General features: G+C 36.5%; 3 protein-coding genes across 4 annotated transcripts; all 3 read left to right on the forward strand.

Moving 5' to 3' along the window:
* Positions 1-3,472: 3,472 nt before the first annotated feature.
* Positions 3,473-7,697, forward strand: LOC110775158 (probable serine/threonine-protein kinase PBL7). 2 transcript variants are annotated; one of them, XM_021979762.2, is made up of 6 exons: positions 3,473-3,953; positions 5,215-5,420; positions 5,531-5,720; positions 5,916-6,307; positions 6,839-7,221; positions 7,343-7,697. In XM_021979762.2, the coding sequence occupies exons 1-6, from the start codon at positions 3,845-3,847 to the stop codon at positions 7,362-7,364; spliced, it is 1,302 nt and encodes a 433-aa protein (XP_021835454.1). In that variant the 5' UTR covers positions 3,473-3,844; the 3' UTR covers positions 7,365-7,697. The 2 variants fall into 2 exon arrangements, with proteins under 2 accessions (XP_021835454.1, XP_021835455.1); XM_021979763.2 differs by having other exon boundaries at positions 5,218-5,420.
* An 874-nt stretch (positions 7,698-8,571) lies between these two features.
* On the forward strand, positions 8,572-14,479 carry LOC110775156 (probable protein S-acyltransferase 7). The gene is made up of 5 exons (XM_021979759.2): positions 8,572-9,073; positions 10,262-10,444; positions 12,066-12,362; positions 13,375-13,608; positions 13,720-14,479. The coding sequence occupies exons 1-5, from the start codon at positions 8,984-8,986 to the stop codon at positions 14,239-14,241; spliced, it is 1,326 nt and encodes a 441-aa protein (XP_021835451.1). The 5' UTR covers positions 8,572-8,983; the 3' UTR covers positions 14,242-14,479.
* A 520-nt stretch (positions 14,480-14,999) lies between these two features.
* On the forward strand, positions 15,000-17,196 carry LOC110775162 (double-stranded RNA-binding protein 3). Its single transcript, XM_021979766.2, has 4 exons — positions 15,000-15,305; positions 15,489-15,739; positions 15,832-16,051; positions 16,139-17,196. Exons 2-4 carry the CDS (start codon positions 15,497-15,499, stop codon positions 16,858-16,860), a joined length of 1,185 nt encoding a protein of 394 aa, XP_021835458.1. The 5' UTR covers positions 15,000-15,305; positions 15,489-15,496; the 3' UTR covers positions 16,861-17,196.
* The last annotated feature ends 542 nt before the right edge of the window (positions 17,197-17,738 follow it).

Consider the following 17,738-nt stretch of genomic DNA (forward strand, 5'->3'; position numbering starts at 1 on the left):
ACGCATAGAAAACGTTAGACGACTAGAATGCAAGATGACTAGTAGTTCTGTTTCTTGAACTATGTGGACATGGCAATGTCGTAATCATTTGCATAGATGCTTACTTTGGGAAGACTAGTATCAGACAGACCTATGAAACTTTACTGTAAGAGAGAAAATCTGTCATAAGTAAATTTCATTAAAATTATTAGACACTAAATCCTCAATACCTGAGTGATTTGAGATTACTTGTTTGAGAACTGTTTACTTTGATGTTGACCAACCGTCGCACCGTAAAAGGAGGCTATAAAGGCAACGCTCAGGTAATCACCTATCAAACGAAGTCTAATCTCAAGATCGCAAGATTGGGATTGTCCTCCCATAAATCGGGATGAGATGCTTAAAAGTTGTACAAGGCCACTCGGAGAGCTAGAAACTGTAAAATGCATGGCCGTGGTCGGATGAATCATAGGCTATGATTATCTGTTTATTTGATCAGTTGAACTCTGAAACCGAGAAACACCTCTAGACATAATAAGGATGACAACTCTTACCTTATGTTCAAGAGCAAGCATCGAGCGACAAAGGAATTAGGTAATGCACACTTGTCCCTAAGGACAAGTGGGAGACTGAAGGAAATAATGCCCTTGGTCCAAGTATGCATATAATATTAAGTCTAATAAATGCGGTTCAGTATTAATTAACAAGTTAATAATTCAGTGAGATCAAGTGAGCTGAATGCCTAGCTAGAGGCCGCTTCAGTTCAAGTGGAATTAATGATATTAATCCACAGCTTACTCTTGACTGAACCCGTAGGGTCACACAAATAGTACGTAAACGGATCAAGTATTTAATGGCATTAAATACTCTATCTATGGATATTCGGAATCGACGGATCTTGGTTTCAGTGGGAGCTGAGATTGTCACAAGCAAGAAATGAATACTCCGGAAACGATGATATTACCGGAAACGGAAATATGGATCGTATCGGAAATATAAATATTATCCAAGTCGTAAATGTTGCCGGAAACGGAAACATGGTACGTATCGGAAAATATTAATGGAAATGGAAATATTGCCGGAATCGAAAATATTGCCGGAAACGGAAATATTGTCAGAATCGGAAATATTATCGTATCGGAAAATAATTCCGGAAACGGATATATTAAATATTTGTTCGAAACGGAAATTAATTCCGAAATCGGAAATATTAAATATTGTTCGTATCGGAAATAAATTCCGGAATCGGGAATTTAATCGGAAACGTATCGTACGAATTAGCATCGGACGAGGCCTGCCAGACGAAGGCCCAGCACGAAGCCGGGCCATCGCCCAGCAAGCCAGCACGCCACAACGCACCAGCCAAGGCTGCGCCAGGCCCACCGCAAGGCAGGCCCAGCGCGCGCCAAGGCTGCGGCAGCGTGTTGGCCTCGTGGCAATGGGCTGCGAGTGCTCGCGGGCTGCGCGCGCGCGCATGGCGCCCCTCGTGGGCTGCTGTGCGTGCGTGTGTGTGTTTGTGTTCATATACGAATGCTAAAGCTATCAGGATTCGATATATGATTAAATTCCTAATCCTAAAAGGATAAATTAATTAAATAAGAGTTCTACTAGGATTCTAGTTTAATTAATTCGTATCCTAGTAGGATTCCAGTTCCTTTTCCATACCTCTATAAATAGGTGCCTAGGGTCATAATTTATAGACACAATTGAAGTATTCTAAAGGTAAGATTTTGAAGAAAAATCAGCCATACACTTGCACCTAATAGCCGAAATTCCTAAGCTACCTTAAGGGCGATTCTAGTTGGTCAAGCTTAAGGCGGATCCGGACGTGCTGTGGACTATCTACGGAGGGACGACACTTGGAGTCCTAAAGACTTGTTCTTGTTCGGTTCGGGCGCAGCTAGGGAGGGCACGCAACAAAGTGTATGCATCTAAACTATGCTAAATGATTATGTGTAAATAATATGCTTTCCTGACTTTATGGTTTTTCCGCATGATTTATGTTTTGTCATATGAATCATAACCTAACACATAGAGCTATTCAGCTTTGTCAAGATAGACTCAATGAGTCAGATAGGAACTTGTTGTATGCACTATAGTTAGTCTTAGGGTTGTTCAGTCTCAGGTTGTTGAGACTTGTTGTTTGTGGCAGTGTTGTCCTTGCTCTTTGCTTGGCTGTAGTGTCTAGGTTGTAACCAGTTTTTCAGGTTATAATATATTGCTCTCTTGCTTGTCAAAAAAAAAAAAACTTTATTACAAAACTAAGATTGCTTGATTTCATGTGTTAACTGGAACAACAAAATAAGGATGCAACATACTCGTATTTCTGAGTTGATAAATAAGGATATAAAAGTCATGTTATCTTCGTAGAGTAAACACGTCCACTTAGATTTCTAAGGTTAGTTACGCCACCAAGAAGCTTGACAAAATTGCAACCAGATAGTTACTCAAAATCCTCCTGAATTTCATCTTTGTTCATATAAAAAGAGATAGAAACTACTTCCAACAGTGGTGTATCTTCTAGGCATAAATATTTGAACTAGACCTGATCAAATGACGGGTCGGGCCGGGTTCAGGCCGGGCTTGGGCATAAAAAATCAGCCCGCTATGTCGGTCGGGTCGGGCCAAGATTCGGGCCAAAATTTTGTGCCCAAACCAGCTTTTGCGACGAGATTTTTGACCCGTCGTAATTAGGTTGTCGTTAAAGGTACAAATTCTTGTAGTGTGACTATCTTTTTTAACTGAAATATTTATCCCTTAAATCTATTGCGTAATTAGTAAATCTCAAATGTACTCATTTTATCATATAATATACGATTTCCGCTCTATTACATAGTATATATTTTATATGTTTAATATGATGATTTGACCGAATTAAATATTTGATATGCTTAATATGAACAAAATATTATTATTGATATGAAGATCTGACTAAATATTACAAAAATGGTTTAATAATGTCATATTTAATAATCCTATAATTTTTTCTATTTATAAACATTTATATAAAAGGAGAGAAAATAAAAATAGAATAAAGTAAATATTTTTTTTTTGGAAAGGATTTTTGGCGGGAAAAAATCGCACTAGTGTCTCTTTTAGTATATAGTAATAGATAGATGTTCTTTTTCGTTTTTGCGTTTTATTTTAATGTTTTTTTGCGTTTTATTTTAATGTTTTTTTGCGTTTTATATTAGTGTTCTTTTAGTTTACTTGTTAATGTTCTTTTATGATTTATTTTCTCCGTTTTATTTTTTTATTTTTTTGCGGTTTTTATTTTTGTTGCGTTTTATTGTTATTTATGTGCGTTTTTGGACAAGTGTACCAAGAACACCATACACACCCCTGCACAATCTGAGCGTTGATGCTCTGTACCCGACAAAGATTTCATCGAGCTTTGCCCTTTCACGAAAAAATAAAGCACATGCCTCACATGCCTCACACGTGAGAGAGAATATGTATAGTTCCATGGCCAGAAGAGAAAGTGAAAAGGGAAATTGAAGTGATCGCAAGTATTGGGTGAAAGCTGAAACCCCGTAATATGAGTGCATTTTACGCCCATTCCCTTCACGGCTTCATCCTGTAACTCTGTAACTGCACACACTCCTAAACTCCTCCGTTTCACTTTCACCTCCCTTTTCTCCATTTTCATAAGTTTTCATTTTCTACAAATATACCCACAAATTAAGACAACTACGACTGTCTTCTTCATCACATTTCTTCTCTTTTGCATTACCCATCAATGCAAATTCTTTCGGATTTAATCTAGTTTCTCAATTCTCAATTCCGGATTCTTGAAATTCTCACTGGTGTGTAAACCCTCAGATTTTTTTGGAAAAAAAGAGGGTTTAATTTCTTGAGAAATCAAATGATTGATTGGTTGTGTTTTGGGTGGAGGAAGAGGAGAAATTATGAGGAATTCAATGGGGACAAATTTCAATCTTTTAAAAATCCCACCATCTCTGATCGTAATCCGGGTGAGAGTTTTTTCTTTACGATCATCCTTAACTCTTTCTTTTGTTAATTTTGGTTTAAATGGTTTTGTTTTTTCAATAATTACTTAAAAGGGTTTAAATGAATTGTTTCAGGGTTAGTGCATATACTATTTTTTAAGAATTTTTAATTACATTGTTTAATCTCTTTGTTAATTAAATCTGTTTTTTTTATGATTAGTAGAGAATGTACAATGCTGTTTTCATTAAGATCTTGATTTGCTGATGAATTCAGTTCATTACTTTGTTCTTCTTTTTTATTATATTTTTGGGTGGGTCATGTGTATTGGGTGGCGGGTTATGGTATTGCAAGTTTTAAACATGTTTTACTGTGGTCATATTGATCTGACCCTAATATTACTTGCATTTCTGATTTCTTGTCCAGTTAGAATAATCTGAAATGATCATGTTTGAAAATTAGTAAATTACTCTGAAATTTGTTAGTAACAATGACTTCTAAGTCATGCTTGAAGATTAGACATGCTTGAAGATTGGACAAGACTAAGTATTTTGGATTATTATATTGTAAATAAGTTTGTGGAGACTTTAGGCATAACTAAGGTGTATAATGTGCAATGTTATTTGGTTCATTACTATGATTCTGGAATTTGATAGCAAACTGAGTCGTTAGAAACTATTTCCTGCCTTGCAAACTGTAATGGGATTATTCCTCGATATCAAGGTGTCTCAGTGTTCATTTTGTGGCGATTGACCTTGTTATTGAAAGGCGGCAATTTGGTGACAAGGCCTTCTTTAGGAGGCTATTATCCATCTTATGTGTTTGAGTGCATTGTCAATTTCTGGGATGATTTATCTAACAAAATCAAATATTAGATTGTAATACACGTCCAATTTCATATGTGTTCTTGTTGTTTCAACAAGTCTGAGAAGTGTTGACTTATGTACCTTTTTGTTTTTGGTATGTAACTAATGATGATGAGCTGGTTAACTAAGAACTACTCCGTACTAGTGAAGATCTACTAGTCATTTCTTTTCTGATAGCTATATGTATCTCTCACAGAGGAATATGATCAGTCTGACTATATGAACTGTCTTTTTTTAATTTTCTTTTATGCATTACATTGTAAGGTCTACGATCTTCAATTTTGCATCAGTTTCTGTTTCGTCAACCATGATTTGTCATGCTTTCTGCTCTTTCGTTTAAGAGGGCTGAAGCGTTTGATATGGCTTGTATCACTTCTTTCCCATTACTGGGCTTTAAAGTTCTGTTGGGTGAATGTTGCAGCAGCCAATAAACATGAGATGAAAGCGGAGGCAGACTCCAAAAACCAGTCCCCTGCTACTAATAATGTAAGCCATAGTCAAGATAAAGCTAGAGTATTCAACTATAGAGAACTTGCTACTGCAACAAGAAACTTTCACCCGGACACTTTCCTTGGAGAAGGTGGATTTGGGTCTGTTTACAAGGGAAATCTTACGGGTACTAGTGAGGTACTTGTATATTTCTAATAAATCATGTCAGTTTTAAGTTTTAACCTCAGGACAACTAGTTTGAATATTTCCTGAAACTTACCCTCTTGAATATGCATGATTATTGGCAGGTTGTGGCTGTTAAAAAGCTTAATCCATCAGGTCTTCAAGGTGAGAAGGAGTTTTTAGTGGAGATTCTGATGCTTTCTCTTCTGCGCCACCCACATCTTGTTCAGATGATTGGCTACTGTGCTGAAGGCAGTCAGCGACTTCTTGTACTTGAATTCATGCCTATGGGATCCCTGGAAACTCATCTTCATGGTACTATTTTGAGTGACATTATGATATTTCACATGCTAGGTTATACTACTAATAAATATTCACAGGAAACTATCACAAGTGGTTTGTTTTTATATCTTATTATTACTGCGAGTCCACTTCTTTTTTTTTTTTTTTTTTCTTGCCACCACTTCTTCTTTCCACTGGTAAAAGTCTTGAATGTGGTCATATTTGCAGATCTTCCACCTGATAAGGAACCAATAGACTGGAAGACAAGAATGAAAATTGCAGCTGGTGCAGCTAAAGGAGTGGACTACCTGCATAATGAAGCAAAACCATCTGTTATTTACAGAGACTTAAAACCATCAAACATTTTGCTAGATAATGAGTTCAATCCGAAACTTTCTGACTTTGGGCTTGCAAAATTTGGTCCAGTTGGAGATAATTCCCATGTCTCCACTAGAGTCATGGGTACCCATGGTTATTGTGCTCCTGAGTATTTTTTAACTGGTAAATTAACAGCAAAGTCTGATACATTCAGTTTCGGGGTGGTCTTGTTGGAGCTTATTAGTGGACGTAAGGCAGTTGAACCAACTCGCCATGGTGGTAGAACTTCTCTTGTTGATTGGGTAATGTCTTAAACTTCTCCTCCATATATTTATTTGTGTTTCTGCTACATTTGTCTGGGCCATCACGTCAGATTTGTTGAGAAATTTGGGTTCTCTTAAAGCAGTTGCCTTAGTGGAACTATCTAGAAATAAAAAAAATTAAAAATCAGGTCACCTATTACTTCATTTGGAAGACTTAGATATTCTCCTTGGTAGCTTTACTTTAAATGATTTCCCTTTGGCAGTAATTTGGAAAGGGTCGTAATGATCAAGGCTGTCGGTATGAGGGAAAATGACGCTTTTATTTTGCTAACAATCTGTTGATAGTACTAGTAGGGGTATGCTTTTATTTGCCACTGGCTTAACCAAGATCGTGGGGAAAGGTCTGCCACCATACCTACGCAGTAAAAGTCTGATGTTTAGTATGTTTTTCTTCCATTTATTGTTCTTCGGGACAATTGACAAATATATAGCACTCTTCCACATTTGAGTACAAGTGAGAATAACGAGGTCTAATTTGTCTGAATTTGAAGGTTTTGATTGTGGGTGCAGGCACGTCCGCTTTTGAAAGATCCCAAAAACAATTTGCAGTTAGTAGATAGCCGTCTGAGAGGGCAGTTTTCTGTGTCTTCACTGCGCAAGGCTGTAGAGGTTGCAGCCATGTGCCTCAGAGAGGAAGCCAATGCTCGGCCCACCATGCATGAAGTGGTAATTGCCATGGACTATTTGATATCCAAGAAGCATGTTCGTACACGTAGTGAATCTGAAGGAGTTTCTATAGACATTGGCCCTAACCCTGGAGAAACAGCCAAGACATTGAACCCACCTGATGTTAATAGAGAGCAGGCTGTAGCAGAGGCCAAAATGTGGGGAGAGAAATGGAGAGAGAAGAGACGACAAAGTGCAGGTGGTAGCTCTGATGATGGCTTAAGCAGGTAGTTAGTTATCTTTGATTTTAAATCTCCAGCAAAATTATGAGACATTTATCAAAACGAGTTAGCAAGAATACTGAAAATTCAGTTGATTTAAATCTCATCTGTTGCTGAAAATTCGCAGTTGGGTGGCACAAATGCACTAGGCATTGTAGCAGTGGCTCGATCAAGTCCAAAGAACCTGGAGTATTTTCGAATGGTGGCATTGTATCTTGAAGGAAATTAGGAGTTGTCGAAGAAGAAAATGATACAAAATTCAGTTCAGTACAGTTCTGTTTTTTTTTTTTTTTCTTTTCAAAAGAATCTAGGATGTAGAATAGAATAGCAAAATCCATGCCATTGTCAAGTGTCCATTGTGGCATGCATCTAGTCTGAAGATGGTTTAGCTTATATTTCTGTCCTTGTCTTAAGATGTACTGTGCAGGAAATACTGAATGATATACTTCAAGAGTTAGATTAAATACACAACTTTTTGGTAATAGCAAGTTTGAATTTTATATCGTTCAATTTCTTCTATATTTATTATAATCCTTAAATCAAGTTCCTAGAAAAATGACATTGACATCAGATTATTATAATGTATGCGAGTTTTTACTTGTGAGAATCAATTTGATATGCCTTTAATATGGTCAACACATGATAATACACAATTGAACAAATTTCAACACTTGTTTAGCCAAAATAAAATACGAGCTCCATACCCTTTTTGAGTTGTTTCCGTAGAACAAGGGTAGTGATCACAAATTCACAATGGTGCCTTCAACAACTCTATGCTGAAGTTTCACATAGAAAGAGGTGAATGTTATGTGTGTGGAAGAAGTGAAAACTATAACACAGTTCAACATTAATCGGGATTTTTTTGTTTGAGTATAGACCTTTAGTCCGCCACTTTTATCAACAATATCATCTAAACAATTAACATTTTCAGCAATCTTTACCGCAAAGAAAAACACAATCTCAAATTTATTTTACGTGGATGGTACAAATTTGAAATCAATCCATGATAAAAAAAAAAATCGTAACGTTTAATATCATTGAAAATGTTTTAGGAAGTGATATGTAATTTTTTATATCATAATTTTGAAAGAAAAGGTTAACAACAATTTTGACAATTAAAAAGGTCAAAGATGTTGTTAAAAAAAAGTTGGTGCCAATTGACAAGTCAAAATTTGACTAGGAACCTAACTACCTAAGCTAAGTATAGTAAAGTAGGCAAACCCAAAGGTTAATTAGATGTATGAATGACATTTCTTAGTGGCTAAATCCCTAATACTAGGGAGTAATTAATAAAATAAAAAAACAGGTAACAAAAAGAAAAGAGTATTGAAGTTCCTCCAATTGAAAAAGCTGTCGAAATAGGAGCAGACCAAGTCACGTTATCAAATTGGTTTGAACATCCTGTAAAGTTTCTCTCTTTTTCTCTCTCCTCCCCACACCCCCACACCAGCAAACTCTTCACTCATTCCGGGGTAATTTAGAAAGGCAACCAAATTGTCAAAAAGATTCTTCCTTTTTTTTTTCAATTTCATTTTCTGGGTGTGTTTGATTGATCAAAAAAATCAAACCCTTGTTCTGGTTCTTCTTGTTCTTCAATACATTTCAGCTGAATCTTTTTTGGTGTGGGTCTCAAATGCTTCCGCTGAAACTACCCCCCAAAACCCTAGAATAAAGTTTTCCCCCTTTTAGTTTCTGGGGCTTGAAAAGTTTGTGCATTTTGGGGGGTTTACAAAAATAAAAATAAAATAGAGGTGGGTTTAAAGAAGAGATGTACGTCGTGCCACCGCCGTCACAGAAGTCGGATCCGGCATCTGGGTCTGCTGATTTAAGGGTTTACCAAACATGGAAAGGCAGCAATGTATGTCCTCCTTTCCTTTTTTAGCCATTTTCAGGTTCTGTATACCCTTGTTTTTCTACCATTCTTTATATTTTTTTAGTTTGATATTACTTGGTAGATTTGGTAGGTAATGGGAATTTATTTTATTTGTGGGGATGCTGCTTTTGATTTTGGAGGTGTAGTATGCTTTACTGTAAATAATGCTTGCTTAGCTGAAGATTAAACTCTGAACTTGAGAGTTTATTGTACTTTGTTTGTTAAGTATGCTGGAAATAAGTGGGGAGTATTGTCATCTTGATTTAATAGCATCATTTAGCTCCAGTGTTTGTCGAGCCTTCTTTATCTCTTGTCTGCGTTGGATTATGTAATTTTATAATGAACTGGATGAGTAGGAGGTAAAGGTTTTTGCCTTACACTACATATATGATGTAGTTTAGTCTGGTGAGAAGGGTTTCTTGAAATTAATTGGAGTTGAAATGAATTTTCGATTGCCTGCGGAAATGATTGATGCTCTCTCTGAATTGACCAAGTTTGGCTGTGTGGATGGCTGGGTGACACAACACACAAGCATTTCATATTATAAGATGACCGGACAGGAAATTTATACAGTATATTTTTGCATACTCTTGAATTTTATGGTGGTATTGATGACAGGGGATGGTATCAAAACTTGGATGACATTTTCCATGTACAAGTTCTATTTGGGTATGATTTGGATATTATGTTCTACTTGAGCCACGTGATGTATAAGAATGTTCTGTTCATAGAGCTACTCTCAGTTTCTCTCTTCTCCTTTCAGAATGTAATCAATGTAGTAAGTTACAATGTGATTCTAAGTATCATATAGTCATGTACTGGCTGTTTCCGGTCATTAATTTGATCCTTCTCATATTTAAAGATTCTGGTGTATGTTTTACCGGGGAGTAGTGCTGATCTATACATTGATCACATTCTGTTAGTTGCTTTATAATACAAGTCATGTTCTTTTTTTTATTTCCTACTTTTCATAATCTTTGCCATCTGAATTTACAGTTTGTGTATTTTGGATTTTTCGTAGGCTGTTCTTTCTCCTTTAATGTATGGCAAGTTGTGCTACTTTTTTTTTAATTGTTCCATATTAGTCTTTCAGATTGTAGAAGGTGCTGTAGTGTTAAAATGTTTTGACAGTGCTTTTTCTGTTCATTGACTGTGATATATGTTACTCTGCAGAAATTTTTGCTTCAGGGGAAGCTAATATTTGGACCAGATGTGAGATCATTATTTTTGACCATATTCCTGATCGTTGCCCCAATTGCGGTATTTTGTGTTTTTGTTGCTAGAAAGCTGATGCATGTTTATCCTCACAATTCGGGAATATCGATCTTGGTAGTGGTGGTGGTGGTAACAGTATATGTGAGTCCTCTCTCTCTCTCATTCTTCCTTCTTTGTGGCATCCTCATAAATTTTATACTTCGTATTTCTTTTTTCTCATTAAAAACATTCTCAAGATGATTTTATGTTGCGAAAAGAACTTTTTCATTGAATATTTTCTGCTAGGTTTGGTCGAATTGAACTTGTCATATTTGTGATCATGATAATTGGAGATGGGATGACTTGGTTAGTTAGCTGGGTTAGTATGGAACTATGGACAGCATTGTCTGTGCTGAAAATTAATGGAATGAAAGATAAATTATACTTATATATTTTGCATGCTTTGTAAATGTGATATCAATCACCGAAACACTTCCGGGCATTGCAAATTATTGAAGATCCAGAGTTTTCCGAACAGTCACGTGGTCGATTCATTTGCAAATACGTTAGTTCACTAACTGTAATGATGTTAAGTAGATTTTATATTTTCTCTCTTCTTCATCCATTTCTAAAGAGTGTCTTTAACTCGCATTCTCGCCTGCAGTGGGACCTAGGCTGGGAATATGATAGAAGGGCATGTTCAGTTAGTGTGTTTTCCCTTGTGGCTCAGAAGTTTGTTTGAAACAAGTGTCTTCGCAAGCCAGGATGTATTGAGTCCTTGGGCTTTTCTTGCATTTCTTTTTGCTTGCTGCAATGTTAAACATTGAAATTTGTGTAGACAACTAGGCACACCTTCTCACCCTGCCCCTCTGATCTTTACTTCAATCTGTTCCATCTGCTCCTTTCTCTGTCTTGGCCACCTTTACTCTCCTATCAAACAGCTATGAGGTGGAGACACCTCTGATGGCGGGATGGTTGCTGCGTAATTATACGCCTATTGAATATTCTCCCCTTTAATTTATTTCATCCGTAACCTTTCTCCTTGTTTTTCTTCTTTATTTATGTGTCCTAACAAACCGCTACGAGATGAGGAAATCATGGACTATCGTTTGTTAACGGGTTATTGCATCTTTCTTCACAATTTTTGCCAAGTATTACCACATAAGTTTGTCAAATATTCCCTATTTTATCTCTTCATGTCACAAGGTATACAACTTGATCATTGCGTCAACTGATAATTGATCCGAGACTTAATAAAAACATGAGAAGCTGAGAATGATGTTGTATTCCTGTTAACTTAAACAGATGTCCCTGGGAATACTGGATCTTCCGAAGTCTCTGTATGCATTATCTCTGCTTTTCTTTCAGCGAATTGGATCCCATCATACATACTTTCTCATTTTTGGCATGAATATATGGTCCCTTCTGAACTATGTATCTTGGTGTAACGATTATTGGTTGTTAGTTTGTTTCCCTTTGTGGTGAAAGTGTACCTTTTTTGACTTTTCCAGTATTTGTTTCTTGCTGAGATGCTGACATGATTTTCCTCCAGAAAGATCCTTTGATTCTAGGAAGTTGTCATGCTCTCTTATAGTAGTGTATATACCTTTCTTTTTCTTGGTGACCTAACTTCAGGAGGTATATTTTAATGGCCGTGGTTTAGAGTTCTTTTTGAGTCATAAATTCCTTTTGCAGCAATGTGCATCTTTAATTTGGTCCCGTATTATTCTTTCTTTAGAAAAATCAGTGGTTTGTTGAACTCTTATGCTTCTTTCTTTTTCAGGATTTAGTCCTGCTTTTGCTTACTTCCGGAAGAGATCCTGGCATACTACCACGCAATGCACACCCTCCAGAACCTGAAGGCTTTGATGGGAATGCTGAAACTGGGGGTGGCCAAACACCACAACTGCGATTGCCACGCATTAAAGAAGTAGAAGTTAACGGTATCCCAGTGAAAATAAAATATTGTGATACCTGCATGCTTTACAGACCTCCTCGTTGCTCACATTGTTCAATTTGCAACAACTGTGTAGAAAGATTCGATCATCATTGTCCGTGGGTCGGCCAATGCATTGGGCTGGTGAGTACTGACTGCTTGGTTTAATGCAATTTTCTTGCAAAAATGTGGTTGTACGTCCAGCACTTGTGCGTCATCCTTATGTGACCAAGTGATATGTGGGAGACGTAGAGTCTGTTTAAAGAGTTAAACATTGAAATGCAAATATATAGTTCTTCTTGTTTGTTCTTTATTAAAATGTTTATTCTTAGCTTTTTTCCATATGCAATTTTTTATTCGTTTTTGCACTTTATTAAAATATATAGTTATGCTTGGTGTTGTTACAGAATTTTCTCCTGCTACTCTTAAATGAATAGTGTTTACAATGAAAACACTTATCCAAGATGTACTATCAGATAAAAAACATTATTGTTGGCATTTTAATATAACTAAGGACTTCGCTGTATCACTGACTTCTCAGGTTGTGATAATATAAAGGATATTGTGGGAAGAACTTTTTGCTATTTCTAGTGGTATAAGGGCGGGTTTGGTGTGTTCTCAAGATACATATGCTGTTGTGCTGAAGTGTCATGCTTGGCTTTTCTCAAATACTAAGGATTGTATAACCGCTAGTGTGTTAGCATGGTGGGGATAAATGAAAGACAAGGTAATGAATATGCTATTTTGAAGAAAAGAGGACAATAAAATGGGACAAACTGGAATAGAAATTTGACACTTTCAGTGGACAAGAGGGAAGTATAATTTTTATTTTGACCTTGCGTACCTGTCTGGAAAGGAAATTTTAATTGTAAAGGGATTTTTTTCCTTTCTCTTTTCTGTTTCTTATGACATGAGTCATGAGTGTCTGTTTTCTTGTAAAGATTCTGGTGCATTTTATTATAATTGCTAATCACAATTCACATGTGTTGAGATACCTTTGAAAGTTGATGAAAGATTATTTCATGTTGTCTACTTTTGGCATTTTCATCTCATTGTTTTCATTGTCTTGTATCTTACCTGTATAATGGAATCTTTTAAGAAGGTGTGTTGAATATTAATGGTATTCTATGCTGACATGAATGGTTGTTTTCTGCAGAGAAATTATCGATTCTTCTTCATGTTTGTCTCCACAACTACGATCTTGTGTATATATGTATTTGCATTTTGCTGGGTCTACATCAAGAGGATTAGTGACACAGAAGACAGAACAATATGGAAAGCCATGATTAAGACTCCTGCCTCAATTGTTCTTATAATTTATACATTCATTGCAGTTTGGTTTGTGGGTGGTCTTACGGCCTTCCACTTGTATCTGATAAGTACAAATCAGGTATTCCATTATTTGAACATCTTTTTCATGTTAAAACCCTAATGGTGCTGTTGTTGACATCTGTCAGTGTGCTCAATTCTAATGTGTATTGGGATATGCCTGTCTTTGCAGACAACATATGAAAATTTCAGATACAGATATGATCGACGAGCAAACCCATACAACAAGGGAGTGGTGGAGAATTTCAAGGAGATATTTTGCACAAGCATTTCCCCTTCAAAGAACAACTTCACAGCCATGGTGCCTAAGGAAGCTCCTCCTTCTGCGAGGCCGATGGGGGCAGGATTTGTGAGCCCGAGCATGGGAAAGGGTACGGATGACATAGAGATGGGCCGAAAGGCCACATGGGGTGGAGAATTTGGGCCAGGGCTTGAATCTGGTGAAGGACAAGTTAGTGACAATGACATCCTAAATATGAAAGATGGTAGATTAGGTGGTGAGGCATCTCCGGACATAAGGGGTCATGTGGATGAAAATGGAGGGGAACGTGGTGGACTACATCCTAGACGTTCCAGCTGGGGAAGGCAGAGTGGGAATTGGGAAATGTCACCGGAGGTTCTTGCATTAGCAGCTAGAGTAGGTGGCACTGGCAGCAGCAATACCGGAAATCAACATACGGATGTTAAGTTGTGAATTGTGATAAACTCGAGGGGAAGTTATTGTTATTTTCAGGGGTATGAGTTTGGGGTGTGAGGGCGTTTAGTTTGTATGTGAATTTGTAGGGATGAATCTTTATCTGATAGTATTGTTGATATTCAGTTGTCAGAAAAATGGTGTTTGAAATGATAGATACAGTTACAGGTGTGATGTATGAATTATTTTATTTTTTCCACCTTGGTAGTTGGTATTGTACTCTGTATTCAGTTATTCACTCCTTGGCTCCTTGCTTGTGGTGTCAGCTTCACTCACTATTACTCTCATTCCCCTTTGACTCTTTCACGTTGCATGGGAAGTGCTTCCTCAGAGCCAAAGGAAAGTTTGAGTATGCCATCAACTTTCAAGTTTCAAAGTTGTATCTTCTTATATCCAAGTTAGTACTGTATTCCTTTCTACATATGGAGAAATGGAGAAATGGAGAATGGTGCTGGGTTTGTGTTTTTATTGGAAATTATCGCTGCAAATGTTAACCAGGCAGCCAACTTACGGTAATGCATCAAAGGCTGTAAAACCTCATTTTCCATATAATCTAAAATAAATAAATAAATAAATAAATAAATAAATGATTAAAAGACAACAGAAGAGAGCAGGAATAAGAAAACAAAAGGAGGATAATTGACTGTTAACAAGAAAACAAAAGTGATTAAAAATGATCTAAAAGTCAAACCTTTGGAAGGTACCTGATGAATCTGCTTGGTCAACACATGCACGACCTTTTGTTGGGTAAATAAGACAATACATTAGGAGAGAGAAAATGTTTTGATTGAATCTGTCTTTAATGCCTTTGCTCTGTTTTTCTGTTTTTAGGCTTCTAGTGCAGTAGAGTAGCCTTGTAAGAAAGGGAATAGGATTATCTTTTTTCTTCTTTTTTTGAATTGTTTGGAAAGTGTGCTCTTAAGTTACTTGCCTTGGGAAAGCCACGTTATTGTCTCTGGTAATTTTACATTATTAAGTTGAGACTTGAGAGTAAGAAATCTCCATGCAAATGTGTGAGTAAAGTCGTCTTCATTTCTTCAGAGAAACAAAAAGAAAATTCACAGGTTTGCTTCTTTCTTTTATCCTGTTTTGAATTGAGCTCATTTACTCTTGCTACAGCTGATAATCATAAGTCATAAGTTAGTTGGTAGTAACTACATTCTTGATTCTTCTTTCTCAATTGTCATTTCTTGCATTTATGCATGTCTTTTTCACTAAATTTAATTATGTTTTCTGTCATAAAAAAGAAAAAAAGATGTTGAAGAATCAACTTCAAGAATTAGCACAAAGAAGCTGCTTCAATCTGCCATCCTATGCTTGCAGAAGAGAAGGACCAGATCATGCTCCTAGATTCAAAGCTAGTGTTACTTTTAATGGTGAAACTTTTGAAAGTCCAGGCTACTCTCCTACTTTAAGACAAGCTGAACATGCTGCTGCTGAAGTTGCTCTTAATCTCCTCTCTTCTAGGGGCTCCAAGTCCCTCACTGCCAGAGTTCTTGTACTTACTTCTCATCTTTACTAGTTTAAATAAACATTATATCAAACATTCAAACATAAATTTCTTATTTTATTGGTGCTGTTGTTGGGAAGGATGAGACAGGAGTGTACAAGAATCTGTTGCAAGAAACAACACACAAAGCAGGGCTAAATCTTCCAGTGTATACAACTATAAGAACAGGACCAGGCCATGTCCCAGTCTTCACTTGTACTGTTGATCTTGCTGGTATGAGTTTTACTGGTGAACCTGCCAAAACTAAGAAGCAAGCTGAGAAAAATGCTGCTATCTCTGCTTGGTCTTCTTTAAAGAAGAGTATGTTTTCTATTTCTCAACTTTTGTAAAGGTATTTCTATATTTAGAAATATGTAGGTGATTAATTTCCCATATTTGATTATGCAGTGCCAAGTTTATTTCCCAATAAGGAAATAGCAGAAAATCAGAGTCATGAAGTAGGTGGAGATCAGGATCAAATGATTGTGGCTAGGGTTTTATCAAGTTTCAGACCTCATAAAACAGGAAAACAAAGGGATCAATATCATCATAATCATAGAAGATCAAGAAGTTCAAGAGCTTGGAGATCAGATGTTACACCCAAGTGTTTTACTACAACTTTACCCTTGAATCATCCTTCAGAGTTTTCTTCAAACTTTGCTGATCATCAGCAGCTACAGAAGGGCAGTTTTGTTGATCTTTTACCACCACCACCACCAAGAACAACCTCAAAGATCTTGCCTTTAACTTCAAGAAACAGTCCCACCACCTTCAATAACTTCAATCAAGGGTATCATGGTAAATTTGATGAGTACATGAAAAAGACTGGTACTGCCCCTCAAGAACAAGGCCAAACCCAATTTAAGAGCTTGTTTATGGGATCAGGATCAGGATCAGGATCAGGATCAGGATCATCATTAAGCTGTGCTCAAATGGGTATTATGGGAAATTATAGCAGTAATCTTAAGGGGATTGCTCCTGCTGTTCAAATTAGATCAGTAATCCCAGTCTGTGCAGCTCCACCATCAGTTAAACCATTGCTCATGAAGTTAAACCCTTCAAAAGAGGAAGAATCTTCTTCTGAACAGCTTGCTACTAAACTTAACAGGTTGCAGCTGAATGAGGAATGATTAATTAGGTAGTTTAATTGTAGTGGTAATTAGTTAGAAGTTATAATTATGTAGCCTTTCTCCTAGTACCCTAGTAGTAGTAGTAGTACCTTGCAAATGGTATTAATACAAGCACATGTCTAAGTGTCGCACTTTGTCATTTTCGGAACATGACATGCTTTGTTGCAAAATCAAGCATTTGAGTGTCAATATCTATGTCGGAGTGCTATGTTATTAAACATTGAAGATTAAATAGTAGTACTCGACTACTCGTAGTACCATTGAAGAGTCAATGTAACATAAGAGTAATCTTTTCTAGTAAACTTTTGTGAAATTGCACTTGTAGAGTTGTAGTAATTCCTCCATTTCTTTTTAGTTGCAACACTTTGAGTTTCACGTTTGCCAATGTATAACTTGAACAACTAATATATTTAGTTATGAATAAGTAAACATTATAAAAAGTTTATACTCATAAAATATACATCAACACAGTCTAACAAGATCCAACGTGAATATATTTTTTCTTCAATCATAAATCATTAAAGATAAACAAAGTGGAGTATGTGAATAATGCGAAAAAAAAATATTACAATAAAAATAAAAAATCGATAAACCGTTAAAGTATTACTTTATTAAAATAAATTATTAGTATATGTATGTATGAATATTTGAAAATATTTTGAGCGTTGTGTTGGTGGTATGTACATTAAATTCACTGGTAACTGACTGAGAGAGGAGGGCATTGAATGAGAAAACTGGGTTTGTTAGAAGAGAGATAGATAGCATTAAATGGAGAGAGATGAGAATAGAAATATACGGAGTAGTTAATGAATGATAGAGTTCTCAGTTTTGTGTAGGAGCAGTCAATTGCAGACCCGACCCAGACCCTATTTATTGTT

Source organism: Spinacia oleracea, chromosome 3, assembly GCF_020520425.1.
Source record: "Spinacia oleracea cultivar Varoflay chromosome 3, BTI_SOV_V1, whole genome shotgun sequence".
NCBI lineage: Eukaryota > Viridiplantae > Streptophyta > Magnoliopsida > Caryophyllales > Amaranthaceae > Spinacia > Spinacia oleracea.